This window comes from Oratosquilla oratoria, chromosome 23, assembly GCF_046742065.1.
Source record: "Oratosquilla oratoria isolate Oo_2021 chromosome 23, ASM4674206v1, whole genome shotgun sequence".
NCBI classification, from domain to species: domain Eukaryota; kingdom Metazoa; phylum Arthropoda; class Malacostraca; order Stomatopoda; family Squillidae; genus Oratosquilla; species Oratosquilla oratoria.
Window position 1 is genome coordinate 4,104,147 of NC_134799.1, and position 27,390 is coordinate 4,131,536.

General features: G+C 40.7%; 1 protein-coding gene across 1 annotated transcript; it reads left to right on the forward strand.

Annotated features, from left to right (window-relative positions):
* Positions 1–66: 66 nt before the first annotated feature.
* On the forward strand, positions 67–13,779 carry LOC143037666 (uncharacterized). The gene is made up of 4 exons (XM_076206193.1): positions 67–205; positions 8,165–8,362; positions 10,862–11,068; positions 11,764–13,779. Exons 2-4 carry the CDS (start codon positions 8,340–8,342, stop codon positions 11,948–11,950), a joined length of 417 nt encoding a protein of 138 aa, XP_076062308.1. The 5' UTR covers positions 67–205; positions 8,165–8,339; the 3' UTR covers positions 11,951–13,779.
* Positions 13,780–27,390: the final 13,611 nt, after the last annotated feature.

A 27,390-nucleotide genomic window follows, 5' to 3' on the forward strand; every position in this document is an offset into this window, starting at 1 on the left:
GACACGGCATTTTAGGCGCCAGAATACAACCACAATGTGCTTTAAACCATTACTTGAAGACTATAACTTGAAGAGTGTACATGCCCAGCGTGTGATCTTCTGAGGGATTCTTCAAAGAATTAAACGATTGAGATACTATGGTGTGCATATAATACATTCTAAGCACCTGTTGTCTCGGGACAATGTCTCAAAGCTGTGTTCATAGGTAAGTAAAATGCAATACTTTCTTTGATCAGCTGTACGAGAGGGAACAGATTGCAGCCCCTGCCAAACTCAGTTCTGTTTCATCATCATATTTCTCGGGCTGATGAGGGAAGTCTTGTTAGACTTGTAGTCGCCCGAAATCATTTGCTGCAAACTTCTATGTTGCTTGCGTGGTTTAGCGATGACAGTTTTTTTCCATTGTTCATCCTGCTCATTTTTAATTAAAAGCCTCCAAACATGTGGCTGTGATGACTTCGTTGGGTAAAGTTCCAATTGTTAATAATTCTTTGACTAAATTAATTTTTCCTCACACTTTATGGCTGTGGCTTTTAAAGAATTCTCAGCAATTATTGCGTTGCTGAATATTCCTGAACTGTGAAGAGCAGACTTGGGTCGATTCTCTCCAATCCATTTAAATTTTTGTAAACCAGCATTATGTCACCTTTGACGTCTATATTTCATGGAAAAGAGCCCAAGTTGGCTTGGCCTCTCAACGTATTCCAGTTTTCTCAGCTCTGGAAGCAATTTAGTTGCTCTTTGTACAGACTCCACCTTCACATCAACAATAACACGTGGATGATAAATGATGCTTGGTCGTATTATTACGCGCTAAGTTGATCGCGGTTCGCAATCTATGTCCGTTGCGCTGCGCAATCAATCGACAAGTTGGTCTATTCAAGAACCCTGCTGTGAGCCGTCTTGTTTATAATGACTGACGCAACAAAAGATTGATAATATATGATTTATTCAATATTTGAAAAAGGTTACCAGGTATGTACATTATTAACAGTTAAAAGTTTAAAAATCTATATACATATATTACACTACAACAAAGTAATGTCGTAGCATATTAGTAAAATTAGACTTAAAACCCACTTTCGGAAAAGTAGAGACGAAAGTAGAAAGTTCCTTATATTTCGATCACTATCAGTGATCCTTTCAGTAGATTGACTAGAGTTAAAGACAGGTATATACGAGGATGTGAGGTAAATATGTAGGAAAAAAGGGGAGGACTCAAGTCACGTGGCCGACGCTACGCCGATATTGTTGGATTTTGTCTATTAACTGCTATGGTGGTGATGCAGTCAGGTGACCATTTGCTATATTATAATTAGGAAAATATTAGATTAAAGAAGATTCAATGATTTTCCTTCTGAAACTACAATTTGATTTGTAAATAATTTCAGCATCGTCCCAATCTATGCGTGAGTCTTTCTTGGCAATGTGCTGAAATACCGCGGAGTTCTCTTGTTCGTATTTTGCCGAGTTCTTGCGCTCTTTTATCCTAGTTGCAAGGTCTCTTCCAATATGTTCTCAGTAAACATCATCACCATCTAGACAAGACAATTTATAAACTCCTGGGTGCACATTGACTACTTTGCTGAACAAGTTATTAGGATAGTTAAATATAAAGTTAATATTATCTTTCGGTGATAATTGAGAAATTTCGTTTATGGAGTTCTTGAAAGATAATTGTATGCATTTATTATCCCAATTATTATACTAATGACCCACTTTTGGAGAATAGGTGAAAGTAAAAAGATCCGTATATTTCGACACTATCTGTGATCCTCTTCAGCAGATGCGGTACAGAGTGGAGGAAAGTATATATATATATTTATATATACAAAAGTAGCGAGATGAACAAGTAGGGACCGGGACTCAGGTCACGTGTCCTGTGCTACGTGGACATTGGTGGATTTTGTCCGCGGTTAGTGTAGAGGGTAGCAATATATTAACAGCTAAAGAAGTTACACAGTCTGGTAACCATTGACTGCGGACAGAACCCACCAATGTCCACGTATATAACGCCGGACACGTGACCTGAGTCCCCGTCCCTACCTGTTCACCTCACTACTTTTGTATATATACATGCTTCTATCCACTCTGTAACACATCTGCTGAAGAGGATCACAGACAGTGATCGAAATATACGGATCTTTTTACTTTTGTCTATTATTCTCCAACAGTGGGTCATTAGTATAATTTTACCAATGTGCTACATTACTTTGTTGTATACCAATTATGTTTCTTGGTAGGATGGGAAGTAGATTTATAAAAGCTTATATTTAAAAAAAAACAAAAACAGTCCAGGTATCCTAATCTTGATAATTGTTTTTGTACTGATGTTATCTCAGAACCTAAATATTGTGGGCTGCATAATCAAAGTGCTCGTAAAAATAAGTCCAAAGCAACGTTATTTTCTTTTGTTCTGATGGTGACTGAAGAAATGCAGATAACTCCCTGTATGTAGGTGTTGCAAGACTTGCCTGAAGCTGCAGTTGTAACAACTTTAACAAGCTCACAGTCATTACAAGGGAAGGCAAAGAGATGTGCATTTTGTACCAGATCAAAGGATCGAAAGATTAAACCAGTATGTGGCACTTGTGGGAAACATGTTTGCAGTGATCACATTAACATAACTATAAGTTGCAAAGATTGCGAGAATGCAGCAGCAGGTGGTGAATCAGAGTGAGCGGTAATGGCTATGTAATGAACTCGTTTTCATTTGTCTTATGATTTCAATTCATGGAAACATTTTGTGCTTCCTCTTGATAAAGAATCTATTATTGAATTGATGTGTTCCACCTACAATATACAACATATGTTTATGTAGCATAATGATTTTCCTTTCAATGAATAATTATATCTTTAGTTCAAGTTTCGATTTAATGCATATTGTAATGGATATTGCCTCTTACGGTAATTTTTTAATGTTATTATTCATCATATATATTAAAAATCACACAAACTGGTGTGTCCTGTGGGTATTTTCAAGATAAATGGGAATCTAAGTTTTTGTAATTTTTCCTTAGTTTTAAAATTTTATTGTATTACTTTATTTTAATATCAACCAGCTACAATCAATTCAAACTGTTCAGCAGGGATTGTAGATATATCCTGAACCAGCAGTATGACTATATTTTACATACCACTATGAACATTTTTGTATTGGGTTGTGCAAACACCCCATGTGACTAACACAGAGTTAACTTGATCCTGATTTTCACCGCCCATAGATAGTGTACTGATTATGGAATCCAAAGTGCATAACCTTGCACTTTTTGGCATTGAGCCTTAGCTGCCTTATATTTGACCAGTTGCTTAGTTTCTCCAGATCACTGCAGTTCCTAGTAATCTTGTGATGAGTTAACTTCTTTGTAGATCTTTGTGTCATCAGCAGATATTTTACTTGCTTGATACAGCCTCAGGAACATCATTAATAAACTGAACAAATAGTAGAGGTCTGAGCATGCTTCCTTGCAGTATGCCACTCTTCACTGCTGTCCAGTCAGATTTGTCTTCATTTACTCTCACTTGCTGTCTTTGGCATGTCAAAAATCTATCCAATGGTAAATTTTTCCTTGTCTCCCATAAGCCTTTAGTGTACTTAACAATCTCTTATGAGGAACTGAATCAAATGCCTTCTAGAAATTCGGGTATATAACATCAAAGTTCTTTCCTTGCTCCAAAAACAAAAGTCCATTCATCCAAACACAAGAGCAGTTGTGTCATACATGATCTATCAGGAACAAATCAGTGTTGCTGATTGGCAAATAAATTGTTTTTATTCATGTATTTGGCTATATCATCCTTTACTGTCCGGGAGTATGGCTCACCTGGCTTGTTTATTTTTCTCGTCACTTGTAGTGACAGCTGCTTATTGAATAAAATCAGTGTTGCTATCACCTGAAAAGTTACATACAATGTGGTAGATCTCCAATTGTGATGTGAGAAATAACACAAGAAGCTGATGGGTTTGAGTCTGCTGCTGCTGCACATTGATTTTATTGCCTACAGCAATGAGTGGGGTCTTCTTTCCATATTGATTTAGTATTGGTGTCGGACATGTACAAATTTTTGCACTTGGATTCTATATTTTTATGGTTTGTGAGTTGAAGTTGTATAGATTTGTAATATAGATGTCGCAAATCGAAGATGCTGGGATGCTATACCCATGTTTGAAGTTCATGATATTTGTTGTTGTCGTTCCCTAGACTGTCAGTCTGAGCAGTCCTGTCTCCCCAAGGAATGCCACAGCCAAAACTGGGTTTTCCCACAAATCCTTTATAGAGTGTATGTTGTGTTGTTTGCATGCATGATTGTGTATAATGCAGTTTTCCATTATGTGCTGTATGGTATGGGGTGAAGTGTTACATCCTGGGCAGCTGTTCACAATGCGGTCATCCAGCCTCTTCTGGTAGCTTAGAAGTGCTGGGTGGTGGCCACACCGCAGTCTGGCCAGGTGGACTATGTCCTTTTGTGGGAGAGAGGATTCAGAAGGATGGATATCAGGGGGTCTGGCATGCAGCAGTGTGTTGTCTTTCAGTGTGTTAATGGAGCGGTGAGTGATATGATTATGAATATGTTTCCAGAGGCTGGTATTTGGTGGTTGTGGAGGAAGAGAAGAGAGTATCTGTGTGTGATACAGGTCTTTGGGTGTTGTTTTAATGTTTCTTGGTGTGTGTGGGTGTTCTGCTGTGTAGTGTTGCGGGTGTGATGTGTTTGTGGTGGCTGCAGCAAGTGTTTGTGTGCCTCTCATGTCGAGGTGGTCCTTGACTTTGAGGACTTTTGTTTCATGGTGTAAATGGTCTGTAGGTGTTGTATTAGTGCAGCCTGTAATTGTTTTTAGGGCTTTGTTTTGTATGATTTGAAGGGTGTTGTGGTGTGTCTCACTGAGATTAGGAGCCCATGCAGGACTCGCATAATTCATCACTGAGCGTATGCATTGTTTGTATATTGTTGTATTAGTTTCTTTGTTTTGTCCAAATGTTGTTCCAGCGATTGACTCAAGTGCGTTAAGTCTAGGTATGCATTTGTTTTTTATGTTTGTGATGTGTTGTTTGAAAGACATGGATGTATCGTATGTTACACCAAGAATTTTCGGTGTGTTCGTGTGTGTTATTAGTGTTGTTGATGTAGAGATGAGGTATGTATTCGTGTTCTTTTGTCCAGTTGGTGAGAAGTGTTGCTGTAGATTTGGTTGGAGCTATTTTGAGTCTGTTTGTGATGAACCATGTGTTGAGTGTATCAAGGTATGGCTGGATTATTTCTGCAGCTTTGTCTGTGTTACAATGTGTGCATGTGATTGTTATGTCGTCTGCGTAGGAAGAGATTTGTATTTCTGAGTTGTCTGGTGTGGGTAAGTCATGCATGTATAGATTAAAGAGCGTGGGGGATAGAACAGAGCCCTGTGGTACTCCATTCTTAATGTTTCTGATGTGTGATGATTGGCCATTATATGACACGTAAACATTCCTACCTGCCAGATAATTGGCCAGCCATATTTTGGTGTTATTGTGCATGTCTGTGTTATATATTTCATTTGTTAGGTTGTGGCAGGGGATAGCATCAAAAGCTTTAAATAATGTCTAATGTTATAAGAAGTGTTCTGTGGTGGGGCCTATCTGAATTGATGCCATCTAAAATTCTTTGTGTGAGGTTTATCAGAAGAGTGTTTGTGGAGTGTAGTGGCCTAAAACCGTGTTGTGAGTCAGCAAGGGGAATATGTGGTGTGACAAGTTTAGTATTAGGTGTTCAATGACTTTAGAGGGGGTGCAGAGAAGTGTGATTGGGCGGTGCGATGTTGGGATTGTTGGGTCTTTGTTCGGTTTTGGAATGGTGATTATTTTACCATGCTTCCAGATGTCGGGTATAGTGTTGTGTGAATAGCTGTAGTTTGCAATGTTTGTGAGTGCGTGTATACCTTGTGGTCCAATGTGTTTTAGGTGGATGTTACTTATGTTATCAGGGCCACAGGCAGATGAGTGCTTGAGAATATATATTATGTGTTTTGTCTGACTGTCTATGAAGGGTATATAGTCTGAGTCTGTGGGAAAGTCTTTCTTATGTCGAATAGTGCGTCGGTCGTCAGGGTGAGAAGTGAGATGGCTTGTCTGTGCAAAATGATTTATGAGTGTGTTTGCTTGTCTGTTTGAGGGTAGATTGTCTGTTGTTGTGATTATTGCTGCAAGAGAGCGTGTTGTGTTACTGTTGGATAGTGTAATGCTGTTGAGTGTTTTGTACAATTTGCTGGTGTTTGTTTTGTGATCAAGTGAATTGATAAAGTTTTGCCAATTTTGTGTTTTTTGTTTGTGTATTTTATTGGTAATCACAGTGTTTAGTGTTTGTATTTGGTCTGCTATGTTTTGAGGGATAGGTGTGGGGGTATTGTGTTTAAGTGTGTCTCGTTGTCTGATGAGGCCTTGGATTTCTTGTGTGAATTTGGGGTTGTGTGATTTTCTGTTGCCTCTCGGGATGTATCTCTTGTCTGTATTTTGTATGATTGTATTAAAAGTGTGCACAGCATTGTTTATGTTTGTGATTGGTGTACTGTTAAGTGTTTCAAAATGTTGTTCTGTCTCTTCAGTAAAAGCTTCCCAGTTAGCTCTCTTGTAATTGGTGTATGTGTGTCTGTGGCCAACTGGGGTGCATCTTGTTTTGATGGTGATGATGATTGGAAGGTGGTCAGAACCAAGGGTTCCGACCACTCTCCATGATGTTGTTGGGGTTAGGCAGGGGGAGCAGAAGGTGATATCAGGAGAGGAGGGGGTGTATAGGGCTTGGTGTGGGATATGTGTATGATTATGTGTGTTGTTCATGATAGTCAACGAGTCAAACTGAGTCTGTATATCAAGCCCTCTGTCTGTGTCAGGGTTGTCGACATACCAGGCAGACGACTTGGCGTTGAAGTCACCACCCATGATCAGGTTGGGGATTGAGGCTAGTTGGCTAAATTGAGGCCTGAAGGTGTTTGGAACTGTGGGGGATGATTGGGGGGGAATGTATATGTTAACTATTGTCAGTGTTGATTTGTTGCCTGTGCGGATTCGAATGGATTGGATTTCTGTAGTGTTATCTGTGGTAGGGAGGAGAATTTTGGTTGTGGCACTTGTGTCCACAAAACAGATGGAGTGGTGGATCAGGGTGATGAGTCCACCGCCATTGCTGTCGGTCTGGTCTTGTCTGATGGTGGTGTAATTATGAAATGATGGTGTTTTGTGTGAGTGTCTCAGTTTTGTTTCTTGTATAATTGCAATGTGTATGTTGTGTTGTTTAAGAAAGTGTTCGAGTTCATGTTTTTCGTGTTAATACCGTCAATGTTGTGTTGTAATATGTTGATGTTGTGTATTCTGTATGTGTTATATGTTGCCGTTTGGGGTTGAGGTTGGGGTGTTAATGGGGAAGGTATAGGATCTGGGTTAGAGGGGGAAAAGGAGAGATTGGGGACAAAGGAAGGGGAGTACTGATTGGGGATAAGGGCAAAGGGAAATTGGGAGTGGGTAAGGGTGCTGGCTGTAGTTGGAGAGGTGGGAGTGGGGTTACTGGAGGGCAGGTAGAACATGTCCAAGTGTTTGTGTATTGGTTTGTGTCAGCAAGTGTTGTACAAGTGAGGTGGGCCCAGTTTTTGCACATATTGCACTGAACTGAGCCCTTTGTCTGTCGGCTCGAGGTAATGGGTTTAGAGCATGTTGGGCATGTGTATTTTGTGGTGGGCCCAGGATTGCTCTATACATCTCCGGCTAAAAGTAGAAGAAGAGGGGTGATCACTGGAAAATCACCCCTCGGTACAGAAAAAACGTAACATTGCATGTTGAGATAAAGGATTGTGGTACTCCCCAAGGCAGCTGTAGCTCCTCTTGGGGATCGGTGCCACCTGCGTAGAGCCAGTGGCCAGGGCTGGTTGCCGCCGTTTGGCCCCCAACTCTTGGGGTTGGGGGGTGGTCCCACGACGTAGACGCTGATATTTGTTGAACAAGTTGCTTGTAAATGTTATTGCCCCAATTTTTTTAATAGATTTTTCATCATGGGGAAGTACACTGGGTGTACAACTTAGGAGGCCTCTATGTACCTATTTATGTTACTCTTATTGTTGTTTCTGATTGATATGCATTTACATTGTAAAAAATACAACTTGTAAATAAGTAGAAATAATTGTGATTGATTGCCTACTTTGCAGCTATGCGTAAACCATGGTATATTGTGGGTACATTGGGTGTTCCCTTGGGGGAGGACCCAATGTACCTATTTATCTAGCAACTGAGTTCACCATACCCAAGTGGGCTTGCCAGCCAGCTTAGCCCATCACCAGCTCAGCCCATCAGCCACTTGAGACGTCATCTTTGTTTTGATAGATGCGGAGTTCGAAGAAAGAAAAGTACGATATATTTGTCTACTCTAACCTAACTGGCCTAACCTAAACTAAACAAACCTAAACTAACTGTGCACACCCTGCATGTACACCCCTGCTGTGAGGTGGATGTTGGAGAGAATTATCTGCCTCATCTTCAAGACCTATCAACCTGGTAGATTTATATCAAATCCATCCCCCATGATGTTTTTTGGGCCTTTATGGACTTATAACAGGGTAGACAGGAAGGCACTGTGGGTGGTATTGCAGGTATATGGGATAAGAGTAAAGCTGTTAAGAGCAGTCAAGAGTTATGAGAGTAGTAGAGCCTGTGTTAGAATTAGAAATAGAGTGAATGGTTTGGGGTAAAGGTGAGTCTTTGCCCGGGATGTGCTATATTGTCTTGGCTGTTCAAATTATACATGGATGGGGTGGTGTGAGGTAAATGCAAAGGTAGTGGACCAGGGACAGGAGATGGTTAAAGAAAATGGAGAAAAGTGGGAGATAGGCCAGTTGTTGTTTGCTGATGACACTGTATTTGTAGCAGGATCAGAGGAAGGATTAAGGAAGTTGGTGACGTTTTGGGAAGGTGTGTGAAAGAAAGAAGATGAAGATAAATGTGGGTAAAAGTAATGTGATGAGATGTACAAGAGGAGAGGGTGGCAGTGAATTGGAAGTGAGTATTCAAGGGTGTAGCGACAATGCTAGCAAAGGGAGACAGGTCCACGGTCACTCAGGTTACCAGAGTAGCGACGATGCTACTGTGGTAGAGAAAGAGGGTTAGATGAGTTTGTCTCCTTTATTTGTAAGGTAAAACTGAACTGATTTTACATGTGGCCAGGAGCTCATTTATATACTGCATGGGTACCTGAGGTGTGTAATTACATATTTGCACTGGATTAGGTTAGGTCGGGTTACACAGGGTCACACTGTCATAGGCAAGTGTGTGTGGCTGGCACATCAGGTCTAGCTGCCTGGGTGAGCGACACGTGTGCTCCATGCTACATAGTTTGTAGAAGGGAGAGAGACTGGAGGACATAGATAGCTTTAGATACTTGGGTGTAAATGTGGTGGGAAAGGGAAGAGTGGAGGTAGAATGTAGAATGAGAGAAACAAGTAAATGCCTTGGGGGATTAAAAACTGTAATGAGAAATAGAAATAGACATTTGAGAAATGGATGCTAAGTGGAGATTGTATGAAGGAGTGATTGTGCAGGCAGCACTGTACGGAGCTGAAATATGGAAGAGAGAGGAAGAATATAAATGTGTTTGAGAAGTATGATAGGAGTTACCAGGCTGGATAGAGTGAGAAATGAGGAGGAGAGTGGGGGTGAAAAGGGAGTTGGGAGATAGAGTTGATGAAAGAGTATTGGGATGGTTTGGACACATGGAAAGAATGAGTGAAGAAAGATTATTAAAAGAGGTGTGGAAGGCAGAGGTGGAGGAAGTGAACATGAGGGGGTGACCAAGGATGAGATGGATTGATGGGTTAAATGGGGCATTGGGAAAGAGGGGCATGTCTGTTGAGGAAGAAAGGGAGAAGATAGGAGTGGAGAATGGTTGCATATGGATGATGCCATGATGCATGGAAGGAAGTGGATGGGGGTGAAAGAGTATGTGTAAATGATTTTTTGACACAGCCTGAAGGGATTTCTCACCCTCTTCTCTTTTTCTGCATGAGGATATGGAGAGGGGGGGTTCCAATTAAATGAAGTGGCCTTGCTGTAGATGTCCTTTGTCTTGCTGCATTGCTTCTGAGCCAGGGCAGTGGGTGAGACACAGGGATGACCTGTCATGCAGGAGGGGCAAAAAAAAAGAAAAAAAAAAGTGGGAGGGAGGGGTGGTGAATGGTAATGGAGTATGTGGGGAAGAAATGGGTGGGAGTGGATATATGCCTTTGACTTTGACTACATCCCTTGTAAGGGTGAAAAAGCTGTTGGTGTATGTATGCATGTATGTACTAAATTAATGAGCTTTCTCTGTAGAGTACTGGATTGTATACCAACATGGCTTGGGTTGAATTCCTGATTGCTGTATGCTTCCCTTAATCTAACACTACACCTTCCAGTACAGGACAACAAATTAGCTTTTGTTGCCATTGTATTCAGTTATATAACAATGGGTATTCACTCTATCCAGCCTAGTAACCCCTATCATACTTTCATGTCCAGATATCCATCATATTTAAATAACTGGAAGGAATTACAGAGGAGTACCACCAACATACCTCCTGTGGGAGCATGGCATGCTTCTTTTGCTTTATTATGTAAAAATAATCCCGTCATCCAGGAGGGACCAAGATAAGAGGGAGGGAGGGATGGTGAATGGAAGTGGAGTACGTGGAGATGAAATGGATGGAAATGGATTTATGACTTTGGCTACCTCCCTTGTAAGAGGTAAAAAGCCCTCAGTATATGTATGAAAAAAAGACAAATACTTATGCTTATCAGGATATGAATAATGATTAAGATTTCATGGTTTTTATTAGAATGAGTGAAGATATAGTTGTATATCTATCTTATTTCAGAATAAAGTGGCTACATACTTATGCTGTTGCAACAACAACATTTGCCTTTCATTTGTGTACTTCTGCAGTTCAAATGGATACACAAATGCACACTATTTTTAAAATAGATCCACAAAAGCTACCCAACTTATTGCACCATAAAGTTACTGTCAAAATGGGAAAAACAACAGACAGGATGGTACAGACTATTGACCCAATGTCAGAAAGGTAAGTTGAAAGAAAAATAGATCAATTAAATGAATTTGTATACCCTATCTCCCAACTCCCTTTCCACCCACATTCTCCTCCTCACCTCGTTTCTCACTATTCAGCCCAGTAACCCCTATCATACTTATCAGGCACCTCATCTCAATCAAACTCCTATTTTTCTCTCATATGTTCCATGTTTCTGCCCCATACAGTGCTGTCAGTACAATCACTCCTTTATACAATCTCATCTTAGCATCCATTCCCAAATGTCTTTCTCATTACAATCAACAACTGGCTATCTCCCATTTTTCTCCATTTTCTTTAACCATCTCAATCTCCGGCCCATTACCCTCGCATTTACCTTCCGCACCACCCCATCCATGTATAAATTGAACAGCCAAGGTGACATAACACATCCCTGGCAAAGTCCCACCTTTACCTCAAACCACTCACACTCTCCATTTCTGATTCTAAGACAAGCTGTACTACTCTTGTAGTACTCTTTTAGGCAATATAAAGTTAAAAGAGTTAGATTGAAATAGTTTTTTAACTAGTTACTGCTCAGAGATCTAAGATAGGTAAAGTTTGGGACCTTATCTAGGATAAAATTCTTAGAGATGCCAAATTCATCTTTAGGCAGTAAATGGTTAAAACAGCAAAATGTGGTGATCTATGTCAATGTACTGATTTTTATTATTATTTTTTTTTTCCAGTATAATTTTGGTCAACTTTCCTGAGGAAGAGGACAAGAATATAAAAATAAATCTCATCTCAACATCCACAGCATCAAAATCGATGGCTGGAAGGGGTATGGCATGGAAGCTGTCCTTCAGACCCTTTCATACAGTCAGAGGCCTGTCAGGTGCTGCAAAGTCTTCTGAGGGTATTGTTATACAGTAGGCCTTCAACATTCGTGAGTTGCACTTTTGCAAGTTTCTTGCAGCACAAACATAACCGAAATTCACATGAAAAAATAACAAAGCCACCTAGCACTGTGTCATTACCTCCCTCCCTCATCCCCCTATCACTGTGTCACTACCCTCCCTCCCTCATCCCCCCACCATTAGCCTGCCAGTCCACCACTCTCAGTCATTGTCTTGTTTGTCCAGGCGGCAGGTTGGTCAGCTCAAAGTGATTGCTATAACTTTGTATGTGTTTGTGTGTCCTCCAGTTCACATGTGTTTGTGGTGAACTATGGCCTCCAAGTAAGCAGCAACCGCTTGTGATGAATCTACTCAGAAAAGATTAAAGAAAGTGATGAATTTGGAGAAGGTGAAGTTGCTAGACAAGTGTAGGGTGGGTATTATGAGCAATTCTGGTGTTGGAAAGCTATTTAATGTAAATGAGAGCACAGTGGAAAACATTGTATGACAGAGTAATGAGTGATAAGGCTAGTACATCTGCAGAGGCTAGCACCAGTGCAGAACCAGACCATCCTGCCACCACCCAGTCAGAATTTTTAGCAAGTAAAGAATGGTTTGACAGATTCAAGAGGTGGTTTTCCTTGCACAATTTGAAAATGTGTGGGGAATCAGGTTCAGCAGCTGCATTCCCTGGTGCTCTGAAGAAAATTATTGAAGATAAGAGATACAGGCCTGAGCAGGTATGGAATATGGATGAAACAGGCCTCTTTTGGAAGAAGATGCCTGCCAGGATCTTTGTCGCCAAGGAGGAGAAAAGTGCGCCAGGGTTCAAAGCTGCTAAGGACTGATGCACATCAATGCTTTGCGCTGACACTGCTGGCTTTGGTCCTCAGGAGGAGGTTAATGATGCTGTGGAGAAGATGGTGGAGCTAGCTAGGATAGCTGGTGGTGAAGGGTTCTAGGACTTGTAGGAGTATAAAGTGAGGGAACTGGTTGAAGAACATGCAATGGCCTTAAATGATGATCAAGTTAGAGATTGTGCAATGAGGATGAAGAGGAAGATAGTGTTGCTGAGGCTGATCACCCTCAAGCTCTCACTCTTGAAAAGCTGGGGGAAGCAATGAGGATGACAGCACAACTCAAACAATTATTGTATGACATAGATCCATCAATGGTGAGAGCATTGAAGGTGATGAGCGATATTGATAAGAGCATTGCTCTTTACAAGACTTTTTGATGACGTAATGACCCAAACTGGGCCCCATAATTAATTGAATGAATACACATGGATTCAAGTGTATTTGGTAGCATCACTTGGTCTGAGGGCCATTATGTTTGGAGTTGGAGGTAGTTATCTCTTTTATCATTAACAGTGCTCAATTAATGTGTATAGTGTCCCAGTCCACCCAGGGGTAATTGTTGCAAAAAGAACAAATACAGTTATCTATGCTAATCCTATCTCCAGGATGGGAAAAGTGAATTGGAAAAAAAAATTAAATGTACTTAAATACGTGTTCCATTCATCACCATGAAACGAAAAGGTAATATATCAAATAAGTAGGTGCCATCACCCTTCCTGATATGATAGGCTAGTTAGACATGGATTCCCCTCCCCCTTCTATTTCTCCCATAACCTTGGAACTCCACCCATTAACAATGGATGGCATCTCAAAGTGACACTGTACTCTGCTGGTGGGCACACCATGCCCCACTACTCGTTTGACTGCCTCAGGGTATCTGGCTAGGGTCTAAGTGTGGGGAACAGACTTCCCATTATAACCAACCAATGCGAGAGGAACCATAAGAATTGTTCCCAAGAAGTCAGAATCCTGAACTCTATGGTGGGCATTTTTCTCCTGCATTTCTAATCTATCACGAGGCCAATAGCTACTTTCTGAATGAGGCTGATGACATCACTTCCTTGGCAGGACAGGCCATAACGTGAGCCAACTTCATCACGTACACAAAAAATTAATACATAAAAAAGTATCACAAATAGGATTTTCAGCCGTACAACATGAAGAGGAAACTGTCTCAGTTGCCAATCACTATGTATTTCACAAGGAAGCCTGCTGCTACCCCTATTGTCCCACCTGAACCTCAACCCAGGCGCTAGACTCCTCATGTTATGCAGTTACACTCCACATCATCTCATCCAGTTATTCATCATCAGTAACTACATGGCTAACTATCATCATCATCACGAGAAATAGGGCACCGAAACTTACATGAGTGGTGAGTGTATTGTTTTTTCTACATGTATTTATGTTATTAAACCATAACATGCAGTATTTCATAATGTTTTGGGATTTTATGAGTTATTAGCTTTATTTGATGAAGGGAACATTATTATTAGGTAAAGGAAACCCTATCATTAAGTAAACATTATTGTTATGTATGTATACATGTAATATGTGTACCAAAGGCATGGGAGTGGTTTAATGCCTTTGTTTTTTGGCTACCTCCCTTATAAGGGGGAAAAAAGCATTTGGTATATATGTTGGCTTTGAAGCTAAGATCCAAACATATACAGTATAAGGGTTCGACGAGTGGTAACACGTGGTGGTAATTTGGTTGAGGTTTGAGTGGCGTTGGAGGTCGTAAGAGAAACACGTGGAGCACCTCAGCTCCTAACCTCTGGTCTTCTTCTCTTTATTTTGTGAAAAAAAAAAGGTGCTTATATACAGGGTTCCGGCTAGGTTGCCGACGAGAACATTTAGAGGCATAGGTGCTGTTTTTCCAGCGAGAACGGATATTTACTATGTTGAAATCTATCTACATGTGAGGAAAAGGTGAAGGTACCAGTGGTGAACAATTTTATTATGTGTCCATGTTTAGACAGGAGGAAAATAACATAAGAATTTATATATTCCTTTCGTGGCAATCTTCAATGGCTGTCATGTGATGGCACTCAAGAGCAGATGTGCTGGATGAAGATCTCGGAGATTCTAGTAGTAGATACACCTTCTAGGATGTTCAACAGATTGCTCGGCATACGCTACCCATTGTCTGTCCTCGCGACAACTTCTTGAGATTGGCGGTCCACATAGGCTTGGTGTACGAACTGTTTAGAGATACGATAAGAGAGATGTGCCTAGGTGAAGGGATTAACCTTCCCTGAATGGCAAAGGTGATCTGCACAGGTAGGAGTGAGATACTGGTCATGAAATGAAATGATGAGCATGAATGATAATATTTGTTGAAATAGATACCTTGATTTTGTTTTGGGGCTAATGAGCAACTTATACCAATCTATTCCTGAGGCTATAACAAGGTGTAGGGATTGGTTGAGTGGTTAAGGTGTTCGTGTGTAGGGCCTCGGTCGTGTGTGTTGGTTGTTGTATGGGTGGAGAGGGAATGTCATCCATGTCGAGACCTCTGGGAACTAGTTTTATATAATCTAAATGTAGGATAGCCTCTGTGAGTTCGCATAAGTTGAGAGCTTTGATCTTATTGTGCGGAAGTATGTCGGTGACCCAGAATGGGCCATGGAATTTGGGTGCAAGTTTTGATGTGGGTTGGTGGTTGATGTTGTATATGATGTCACCTACAGAAACTTTACAATCTCTACAGTGGGCGTTCTTCAACCTAATCATATCTGCTTTTGAGAGAGTCAGGGACTCGTGTACTCTGCTGAAAAGGGTGTTGAAATTATTCAGCGTGACCTTGACATAATCGTTGAAATCATACATAGGGTGTGGTTCTGACATGAGTAGGTCGTACAGCAATTTCTTATCAGACCCGAACAAAACAAAATGGGGTGATTCCGAGATTGATCTATTGATTGCACTGTTGATGCAGGCTTGTATCATGGGTATGTGTTCGTCCCAAGATGCGTGTATGTCAGTGGCAAGGTGTCTTAGAATGTTGAGTATTTTCCAATTTTGACGTTCAACGAGTCCATTTGAGCTAGGGTGATAAGGTGTGGTGTTACATTTGGTAATGTTGAACTGTTGGCAGATATTGGTGAGAATGTCGTTATTGAATTCAGTGCCGTTGTCTGAGATGAGTGTTTTTGGTGTGGTGTGTGGGTAGATGACGTTGTTGATAATTGTCTGAGCTACATTTTTTGCTGTCTTGTCTGCTAAAGGAGAGAGGGTGCAGAACCGAGAGAAATGGTCAATGCATACAAAAAGGTACTGGTTTTCGTTTGAGGTGAGTGGTAGTTTTAGTAAGTCAATGGTAATGGTTTCAAAAGGTCTGGAAGGTGTTGGGTAATTGTGTATTGGTACCTGACCGCTAATGTGACCTTTATGAGTTATGCATGAGTGGCATGCGTCTATGTATGTATGTATGTCTTTGCTCATGGTGGGCCAGAAATACTTTAACCTTGCTTGTGAGAGACACTTGTCTTTTCCACAGTGTGCTGCTAGAGGAGAATCATGTAGTATTTTGAGAACTTCCGGAACAAGACTTGTGGTGACTACTAGTTGTGTAACTGTGCGGTTTGGTTCGTTTTTGTTTGTGAGTAGTGTGGTGTGGTAGAGAACCTGGTCTATGATCGAGTAATTTTCTATGTTGGGAGGAAAACCGTCTGTGTTTGTGGTGTCACCTGACTTGAGATAGTGAATGATTCTTTTCCATAGGGGGTCTGTTGCTTGAGCGGCAATGATGCGTTCTCATGTAATGTCAAGTGGCTCTAGCGTTTGACGTATTGTTGCTACGTTCCTACTGAGGGCGCCGGCGACAGAGTTTGCACGGCCCTGGACGTAGTAGAAGGTAGGCATAAATTCCTGAATAGTGAGGAACCATCTTGTTAGTTTTCCAGTTAGGTTCTTGCCTTTGAAGAGGTGGAGAATGGGTTGGTGATCTGTGTGTCACAAAATCCCTGGACATTGGAAGGAGGAGGTGGAGGTTGTGGGGCCGTGGGAGATACCTACCTTAGGTGAGATGAAGGGGAATGGATAGCTGCAGTGGGAAGCCGAAGTCCAGGAGATATGTGTCACCGACCGGGACCACGCGCGCTCCCTTCACGGCGTGCGTGTACGTAAGTCAAAGAGGGGTGGGGTGGGGTGGGGGGGCAACTCATTCAGTAGATCGTCCTAGGCTAATCAAACAGATCATCCTATTGTAAATTTTAATGATTAACATTATTGCTACAATCAAGCATTGTAATAATGCTATTCAATACTAGTAAGATGTTTTAACAGATAACCTAATTTCACTTATGTATCCTATCTAATCCCCTGCGCTATTCTAATATCTAAATAAATTAAACACTAGGTCATCTTATCTTAGCGTCTTCTGCTGGGTGCGGGGATGTCTTCAAATAGGCGCGGGTCCCTCATTCAGGCAGGATGCGCTTGCTGTTGTAGGATAAGTGTGCCGTTGAACACGGCGGGAACCCTGGCCATCATCGTTGTTGGACACCTCCTGGCGGGACGCGGGTTTGATCTCGTAGGGGATTTCCCATTTTTCACTATCAAGTTCCTTCCAGGTCAGGATGTCCCGAAAAGGGGTGGGAACAGGTACACAAATAGTCGAATAACACAAGGGTGGTAAATTCACTGGAGACTGACCTCGTCACGACACCATTCAAATCCTTTCCCACGATGGTCTGGGTGTCACTCGTAACACTCTTCAATTCGACAAATATCCGGGGGATTTTGTACCTGAATCACTCGGGTAAGGTCTTACAATGCGTAATCGGTCACTTAAGGAAGAAAGTCCTCGATAACCACCATATGGGAGGGTAGGGCGCGATTGAACTTCCGAGAATACGAGCGGCCCGACCTCCCTGTGTGGACCCAGTGCGCTAACTGCCCAGTGCCCAGCCAGTGTTGCCGTTCGTCCGTAGCTCCAATTTCCGTCGTTTTCTCATCATTTAGTGAAAGAAAACGTACTAGAGTCTAATTACAGGGGCTACTGCTGTATCTGAGAAAGCTGTCGATTTGCCCAGTGATATGGTTGTAATGTAATGATGTGACATATGGACTTGTATCTGGCCAACCTAGGTTACATTGCACTCTGGATAAGTGTAGGTGAGGGAGGATGGTAGTTTTGTGATATGTCACAGAGGTAAATGCAACGAGGAAGTCTAGTAATAAATAGTGAGCTGGACATTTCAGTAGTCCAGTGCAGGTAATCACCTCGTACCACCATTCATAGTAATATTCGTACGTGATTAAACCTATTTTAATTTAGGGAATACAATAACAAGACATACCGAATTGTAATTTTATCTTTTTCTACCATATACTTCTGAATTTAAGAAGAAAAGGGACATTACGGACATAATTCCGCTGATGACGTCATGTCCGCAGCATGACGTATATATCCGTTTTGATGACGAGTTTCCGCAGAATGGCAACACTGGCCCAGCGCCGTTGGGTCAAAATGCCCGCCCAAATTGTGGCATCCATCGTTGCCGTTTCTTCTACGTTTCCAATCACTAGTTTTGAAGGGAGCGACGAATAATGTTTGTGTGGAAGTTGAAACAGTTCTAATTGTTCCTTGAGGGTAGATACTATTCACGAGAGTGGAAGATATTATCCTAACTAGTCTAATTAAAACTAGCCTAAACAATAAATGGCAAGCGCGCAGGGGGGGTATAACCGTTAGACCTAATTCGAACGGTAACATTTGTAGGAATTCTATTCATAAAGTAGCAACTTACAACTGTAAGAAGGAACAGTAAACTTGATAAGTTGTGGAATCCCACACTTAATATTAAATATTCGTGTCCTTACTCGTAGGCATACGTAAACACTTGGAACTAAAGGGAGGGGGGTGGGTTTCCCTGAGTAATTAGAAGTCTCTCTCAAATTCGTTAAGGCACTGTAACTGATTGTCAAATTGGCACAATAGTTAATGAGGATAAGGAGAAGGAAAAATATCAAGTAGTTGCTAGAGGTTTTAAGAGTTCCGGTAATTCCCAAGAGTGGAGGGAATTGATGGCCGAAACGGGCTGAGAGGAGACGAAAGCCTGTGGAACCTGCGTCGGCTAGGCCCATGAGCGAAAGTATGCGGTAACTGGGGTTTGAAAGCAGACGAAAGAAAATGAAAGGGAGTAGGAGGCCGTGTGTCACAACCCAAAGTTGTGACACTGTGTCTACATGTATTTCATAGCCTAGAATGATGTCTTTCAAGTGTTTGAGGGCATAAATGACTGCAAGTGCTTCGATCTCAGTGACAGAGTAGTTTTGTTCGTGCTTGTTTAACGCGCGGCTGGCGTATGCTATAGGTCTAAGTTTGGAGTCGTGTTGTTGCATTAGAACTGCGCCTTTGTATGAAGCATCTGTACATAGTGTGAAAGGTTTTGAGAAGTTTGGAAATGCCAGAACAGGGGCTGTTGTGAGTGCTTGTTTGAGCTTGTGGAAGGCGGTGTTGTGTTCAGACGTCCAGTTAAAGGGAGTATCCTTTTTGAGAAGGGCTGTTAATGGAGCTGCCATGCAAGCATAGCCTTCGATGAAACGTCTGTAGAAACCTGACAAACCTAGAAATTATTTTACATGTTCGGTAGAGGTAGGGGTTGGAAAATCTAGCACAGCCTTAACCTTGTCCTGAGAGGTGATGACACCTTGAGAGTTTATGACGTGTCCTATAGTCAGCGCAAGGAGAAATGACCGATAAGGCGGGGCTAGGAGATTTCCCGGTGTTGCCACATATGGGCATCCATGGCGAGAACGTGCGTGTGGATGCAATGTTTTCTGAGTGCAGCGTGCGGGGCGCGGGTCTAGATATTATATGTCGCGGCAACTTTGCTATTTCATACACATATGCCATATCTACACTTAAAGAAACGAAACCTTTGTATAGAAAACATTGCTTTGATTTTTACCTCAGTGGTGGTGTGTGACAAAAAATTATAATATAATCATATGAGGCAACATTATAAAATTATAAAATAGAATTATATAATAAGATAAAATTATAAAATGATTATATGTGGCACCACAGGGGAACTCCCAGTGCTCCGCCCTAACGGTCAGATCTCAGTGCATCGGGTAAGGAAACGTATCTCCTTTTTGAGGAAGGAACATTTCTTGAGCTTGAGTTTGAGTCCTGCTGCGGCTAACCTTGAGAGGACCGTTTGAAGTGTGGAAAGGTGTTCTGTGAGTGACCTTGAGGCAATGATTATGTCATCTAGGTAGATGAACACAGTCTTGCCTATGAGACCTTCTAGGACTTTGTACATAAGTCTGGTGAATACAGAGGGAGCAGAGACGAGTCCCATGTCCAACCTTTTGAAATGGTAATGGCCCGTGTTGGTACTAAAGGCTGTTAGGGGTTTTGATTCATCATCAAGAGGTATTTGGAAATACCCTGACATAAGGTCGAGAGTTGAGAAAACAGTGTTGTGTTCACCTATGGAGTAGAGTGTGTCCTGCAGATGAGGGATCGGATATCGTTCGGGAATAGTGAGTTTATTGAGCTCACGAAAATCCACAACAGGGCGGAAAGAGCCATCATGTTTTGGAACAACAAAGAGAGGAAAATTCCAAGGTGATAGACTGGGTTCTATAATGTCTTGGTCGAGCATGTCTGCAATGATGTTGTCCACAATGTTTCGTTTACTGTGAAGCAAACGGTATGCGGGTATGTACCTTGGTTGTGCATGCTGTTGAAGCGGTATGTGATGTTCTATTATGTCTGTAAGACCTAGTGGTTCACCTGGGAGTGCAATGGCGTGCCTGTACGTGTTCATGAGTGTAAGGAGATCTGTTTGCACTTCTGGGAAATCTATATTGTTAATGTGTTCTGCCTGGATGGATTCCTGCATATCCTTTTGTCCGGTGTTGATAGTGCATACGTGTTGTATGTTCTCTTGCTCGATTACGTGTACTGGTGCGGGGTACACGGTCACGTCACAAATGTTTGTGCCCTTGTTAAGGTGAAGAGGTCCATTTGTGTTGTTCGCCACAACGATTGTTGTGAGTTTTTGTTTGGATGTGTGAACTAAGGCGGATAAGAGGGAAACACCAGATACGCGGCAAGTGTCCGCGATGCAAAGAACATCTGAGTCGGGAGCTTTGAAGATACGCACTTTGAGTTTTGTGTACTCGCGTGGATAGAGTGTTTTCTCAGTGATGACAACCGCGTGAGAATTCGTGAGAGAGATCTGTGAAACCGTAGTGTATTGTGGTGAGAGCTCAGAGATGTCTGTGAAGACGTCGTGTTTCTTTTGTGTGCGAGCTGATTTTGACATGCGCGCTGACAGTTTACGCCTATTCCGTTTGTGTTGTGAGTTACGAGGGTGAGCGGATGGGGTGGGCGTGTCTGTTACACTAGTGGGCGTGTCTGATACAAGTGTCACCTTTTCTGTCTCGTTAGTGTTTTGTTCAGCTGTCGTTTCATGCTGTTGCTCGGCCACGTGAATGTTTTTGACATACGTGTTTGATGTGTGCGCATGCGTGTCGTCTGCGATCAGAGCAGGTATGAAGTGGTTATGGTAACCAATGCCGTGTTGAGCAGGGTAAATGGTTATGCGATTATCTTGCATCCATGTCAATCCTATAAGAATGTCTGCAGGAAAAACTACTTCAGCTACGTATACTGTCGTGGTAATGGGAGGGCAGTTTGCATGCAGGGAGATGTCTAGGTCTATCTTGCCAATGATGGGAAAGGGAACTCCATCGACATTGTGTAACGTGATATCCGTGGGTTCTAGAACTGTTATCCTACGGTGTTTGAATCTAAGTTGGTCAAAGGCAAGCTTTGACATGACGTTTACGGGAGAGCCGGTATCCAGAAAGAGTACTTGTGGAAGGTTGTTGACCGTGGCTCGAAGTGTCATAGCAGAAGGGGATGGTTGAGAGGCTGTCATCGTGAGAACCGGTAGGGTGGGCGTTGACTGGGTCTTGTGAGACCGTGTGTATGGGTTGCCGTGAGACGATAGTCATACCGTATTTTGTGTGTGTGTGTTTCCTCTAGTTGGATGTTGGGGAGACGCGTATGAAGTGTGATGTTGAGAGTTTAAAACGCGACATTATGTTGTGTCATGAAAGGCGGGCCCATGGTATTGGCAGTAGTGCGTGGGTTGTCTATAATAACACCTGCTTGTGCTATGTCCTGGTTTGTTGTCTTTCTGTTCCAAGATATTTAACAACAGACTTAGGTTGAATACTAGTATCATTACATTGGATATCTAAGTTGGGAGCATTATTGAGTTTTTGATTAGAGCCAAAGAGAATGGATTCTGTTTTACCTAGATGTAGAGACAATTTGTTATCTATCAACCACTTGCTGACATTCAATAACTCTTCACTGAGTAACATCTCAATCCTATTTACATCTTTGCCAGAAACTAGTAAGGCTGAATCATCGGCATACAACAGCAGTTTACAGTTCACAGCAGCTTTCATGTCATTCACATACAAAAGAAACAACAGCGGACCTAAAATGCTACCCTGTGGGACACCACATGTTATTTGTGCTGTTTTTGATGTTGTACCATTTACACTCACTATCTGTTCTCGACCTGTTAGATAAGACCTCATCCAATTAATAACATCTGATTTGAAACCTAACGCTTGTAATTTGAATAATAGAATATCATGATTTACAGTATCAAAAGCTTTCTGGAGATCTAGCATAACCATTCCACAGTAATTACCTCTATCAATTTCACCTTTGATATAATCAGTCAAATTAATCAAAGATGTATCTGTAGAATATGATTTTCTAAAGCCTGATTGTAAATCACAGAACAAGTTATTACTTTGAATGTATTCATAAACCTGGTTATAAACAACTCTTTCCAAGACCTTCGATATAGTACCGAGCACTGAGACAGGTCTATAGTTACCGGATTCTTTTTTGCTACCTTTCACCTCCCCTTGTAGTCACTGTCACCACTGTCAGACCTCTCCCTCTATTCTGTTAGTAGTCACTTATAAGTTTTCCAGTAGTTTTCCAGTACTTTTTAAGTAGTAGGCCCCATGCCTAGTTTCCTTTAGTCTCACTAGTTTCCAAGTGCATTAGGCCCCTTGCCTAGTTCTTGTCATGTACTTCAAATCAGTCCTGGGGTAAAGAAATTGTACTTTTCTTCTTTCACTGTAATTTCACAGTCTTGTTACACTCAGGATCTCTCTCTCTCGTCTCCCCACATCGTCTCTCGAGATCCCTGTATCCTACGCTAAGCTACCTTCGTCTGACGTCACTAATTTTTCTAATCCTCTGACTTCTCAAATAAATGTCACTCCTTATGGGCGTGACTTTGAATTCATGCACCAATAATTTTCTTCCTTCTCCACCTTTCCTCCAATCCGGAAAGCCATTGCAATGCCACTAGCAATATCGTTTACCTCAGCATTAGTCAAACGAAGCTAACCTGCGCTTACAGAGTTTTGATTACATCAGCTATTATTTTAAAAACATTCACCGTTCTGTTGGCTAGTGTTTATCAACAGTGGGTGCCGAGTCTGACTTGTTGAGTCAGCATTCTAATGCCCTAGTGTTTCCCAAGCTCATTTCCATTCGTACAACTACCGGCCTCTTACACTACCCTTCTTGTACAAAGGAATAACTTTTGCTAATTTAAAATCTTTGGGAACTTTGCCCTGTTGGATCGAAATATTGATTATGTGAGTGATACAGGGAGCAATCTGCTCAGCTGAGTCATTCACAAATCTGGCTGGAATATTATCTAGTCCGGTAGCCTTAGACCTGTTAACAGTCTTCAGCATTTTATACACATCTACCTTAGCAACCGTAGACAGAGCAAAGGTGTCATGGGTTACACCCTGATTCCAATAATAATTATTAATGTGTTCTTGGCCAAAAAGACCTGAAGGTACTGGTAATTTACTTACGAGGGTGGTAGCAATGGTGGTGAAAAAGGAGTTAAATTTTTGAGCCACTACTACTTTGTCGAAAGTAACAATCCCATTAACAGTAAGACCAATGTTACTACTTTTGGATTTTTTATTTTTGGAAGAACCTAACTGTTTGATTGTTTGTCAAAGTTTTTGGGGTTGTTTTTGTTGGTTTGAAGAGAATCTTTGTAATATCCTACCTTAGCTCTGTCTACCATAACCTGAACCTCGTTCCGTAACTTCTTATACATAGCAAAAACAGATTGATCTTTTGCTTTCTTATAATCTTTTAAAGCCTTATCTCTCCTGTTGATCATTTTCAAGATGTCACCAGAAAACCACGGCTCGGAACGTTGTTTTATTCTGATGGATTTTGCAGGAGCTAAATTGTCTAATACACCCGAGAACAGTGCTTTAAAATTATTCCAAGCTTGATCAACATCTGTACAATTGACGACTGAAAACCAGTTAACCGCGGACCCTTTCGCAGAACAATTCCTTGCTGTAATGCTTAAGAGAAGGAACTTTTATGGTATTATGATGATTGATTTGTTGTTTGGAAACCTTCCTGATACAATACGTTGCTCTATGATCACTCAAACCAATATCAATTACTCCACTAGAACATATTTTCTGAACATCTGATACCAAAATAAGATCAATAATAGATTCAGCAGTGGCACATACTCTGGTGGGTTCTGTGATAATTTGTTTCAGATCATTCATTGAATAGAATTACTTACAAAGGATTACAAAGGTGGAGCATGCCGACAGGAGACCTTTTGATCCATATCTAGGTCGGATGCGAAAAAAAAAATATATCAATAGTAAAATAATAAATAAAAGGTATAATAATGTAAATAATAAATAAAAACTATAATAATGTAAATAACAAATAAAATACATGAATAAATGCATAGGTATAGTTAAATAATAAACAAACAGGTAAATAGCAAATAATAATAAATTGACATATAATTAATAATAGATGAAAATCAGACAAACAAATGATAACAAAACAAAAACAAATAATATAAGATGAATTATAATCATTACAGCATCTTACTTAGGTATTTATCTAAATGATTCTTAAAGCTTCGAACTGAACTACATTGCACTACTCGTACCTGTGCAGGAAGTTTATTCCATTCATTAACTACACGGTTGGCAAAGTTGTTTCTACCCACTTCCAAATTGAATCTATTTCCGGACAGTTTGAGACCATTGTTTCTTGTCTGATTCTCATTCAATGTGAAAATTTTGTCACTTTTGATGTTGCCAATTCCCTTTAAAATCTTAAAGACCTGTATCAAGTCACCTCTGAGTCTACGCTTTTTTAGGGAAAACAGATTCATGTGTTTTAGTCGATTTTCGTATGATTTATTTTTGATATTTGGAATCAGTTTTGTGGCTCGCCGTTGTACTTTTTCCAGTCTGTCAATGTCTTTAATGAGATTCGGTGACCATACGGAAACAGCATGTTCCAAATGTGGACGAACTAACGATTTATATAGGTTGTTAATGAGTGATGGACTTTTGAAATCCAAAGATCGCGCAATCGGTCCTATAATCTTATTTGCTTTCTCAGAGGCTGAAATACACTGCTTGGATGATTTGAGGTCGTTACAAATAATTACGCCAAGATCCTTTTCACTATCCACTTTTGTTAACGAATTTCCAAATAACTTATGACCGTACTTACTGTTATTTTTACCCATGTGCATTACCTTGCATTTACTTGTGTTAAATTTCATTAGCCACTTTTCAGACCATTGCTGTAATTTATCTAAATCTTCTTGAATATCTAATTGGTTTGAGTGATCATTTGCCACTCCGCACAGTTTTGTATCATCAGCAAAATTGGAAACAGTAGATTTAAGTCCATGGTCTATATCATTTATATATACGATGAATAGAAGTGGCCCAAGAACGGAACCCTGAGAAACTCCACTTGTAACATTTTTCCATCTAGAAGTCTTTCCATTTAAAACAACTCTCTGTTTTCGAGCATTCAACCAATTACTAGTCCAACTTAATAGGCTACCACTTATTCCGTGTGGAGCTAATTTAGTTAGTAGTCTTTCGTGTGGGACGGTATCAAAAGCTTTTGCAAAGTCTAGATATATTAAATCTATATTGTTTCTTTTGTCATAATTCGAGATAACTGTGTTGTAGAATTCGAGTATGTTAGTCACGCAAGAACGTTTCCGTCTGAAACCATGCTGGCTATCATTTATCAAACGGTTACTTTCTAAATGATGTTCGATAGCATCTCTGATGATAGTTTCCATTATTTTTCCTACGATCGAAGTCAAACTTATAGGCCTATAGTTATTTGGTTTCTTTTTGTCACCTTTTTTGAATATGGGAATAACGTTAGCTAGCTTCCATTCTCTTGGGACATCTCCGGATATGATGGATTTCTTGAAAATAATTTCTAATGTAATAACAATCTCATTTTTAATTTTCTTCAAAGGTTCTTGGATGCCAACTGTCAGGTCCTGGTGCTTTATTAAATTTGGATTTTTCCATACATCTTTTAATTTTTTATTTTATCGTATTTATAGTCAGTGAGTTTACCCTAGACTTATCACAGGCTTCAGTTTGGAATTCACTTTGAGGTGTTTCGTTTACGAATACCGAGCTAAAATAATTGTTTAAGATATTACACATTCCTTCATTTGAATATTCAAGTTGACCGTCAGCAGATAATAGTGGACCAATGTGATTCCTAACAACCTTTTTATCTCTAATGTAACTATAGAATTCTTTGGGATTCTCTTTGGATTTATCAGCGATGTTCATTTCGTATTGTCGTTTTCTTTTTCTTATTGTCTTTTTTAAATCTCTCTGTATTGATACATAACTTTCATAGTCATTAGATGCACCCGAGCACTTATATTTCTTATAAGCCTGTCCCTTTTTAGCAATACTTTTTTCAGTTTCTTTGTCGAGCCACTTTGGGCGAGCCTGATTTGGGGGACGTCTGTCCTTAAAAGGAATGTAAGTTTGAATCATCTTAGTGAGCGTATTTTGAAATATTTCCCACATCTGATCTACAGGACTTTCGTTTAATTTTGCCTCCTAATCTGTAAGCTGAAGCTCCTGACGTAGTCCTATGAACTGAGCTTTACTGAAATCGGGTATTTTAGAAACACAAGTATCTATTCTAAAATTGTTTAGGAGTTTGAATCTAACTAAGTTGTGATCGCTATTTGCAACAGATTCACCGACTTCTACATCAGTTACCATGCTTTCGCGGCTTGTGATCAAAAGATCGAGTAAGTTTCCATATCTTGTGGCCTTGTGGGCTCTTTTACATGCTGAATTAAGGAATTGTCACCAAGAAAATCAATCAAGCGACTACCTATATGGCCATGTTCAAGGGTCATCCAATCAATGTCAGTAAAATTGAAATCACCCATTATCAATAAATCCTGGTTGCAGAAACTAGACAGTTCTTGAAATAACAGTTTGTCGTCTGCTAATGATAATGTCTTTGGCCTATATATTACACCTATATTCATTTTTTGTCCATTTGTTTGGGTTAACTCAACCCACAAACTATCATATGCATCCTGTTTCACTTTCTCTAAAACACAAGCATGAACATTGTTTTTAACGTACAATAGAACACCCCCACCTTTCTTGTGGTTTCTATCCTGATGAAAGTGTTTAAATCCCGCAATATTAAATTCAGCTTCGAAGTCTGTACCATTTA

Bases quoted from the DNA above. Each gene is read 5' to 3' on its own strand.
- LOC143037666 (XM_076206193.1), top strand. From the start codon at position 8,340: ATGCGGAGTTCGAAGAAAGAAAA. The intron at 8,363-10,861 runs GTACGATATATT...ATCTTATTTCAG, and splicing joins CGGAGTTCGAAGAAAGAAAA to AATAAAGTGGCTACATACTT. The intron at 11,069-11,763 runs GTAAGTTGAAAG...TTTTTTTTCCAG, and splicing joins ATTGACCCAATGTCAGAAAG to TATAATTTTGGTCAACTTTC.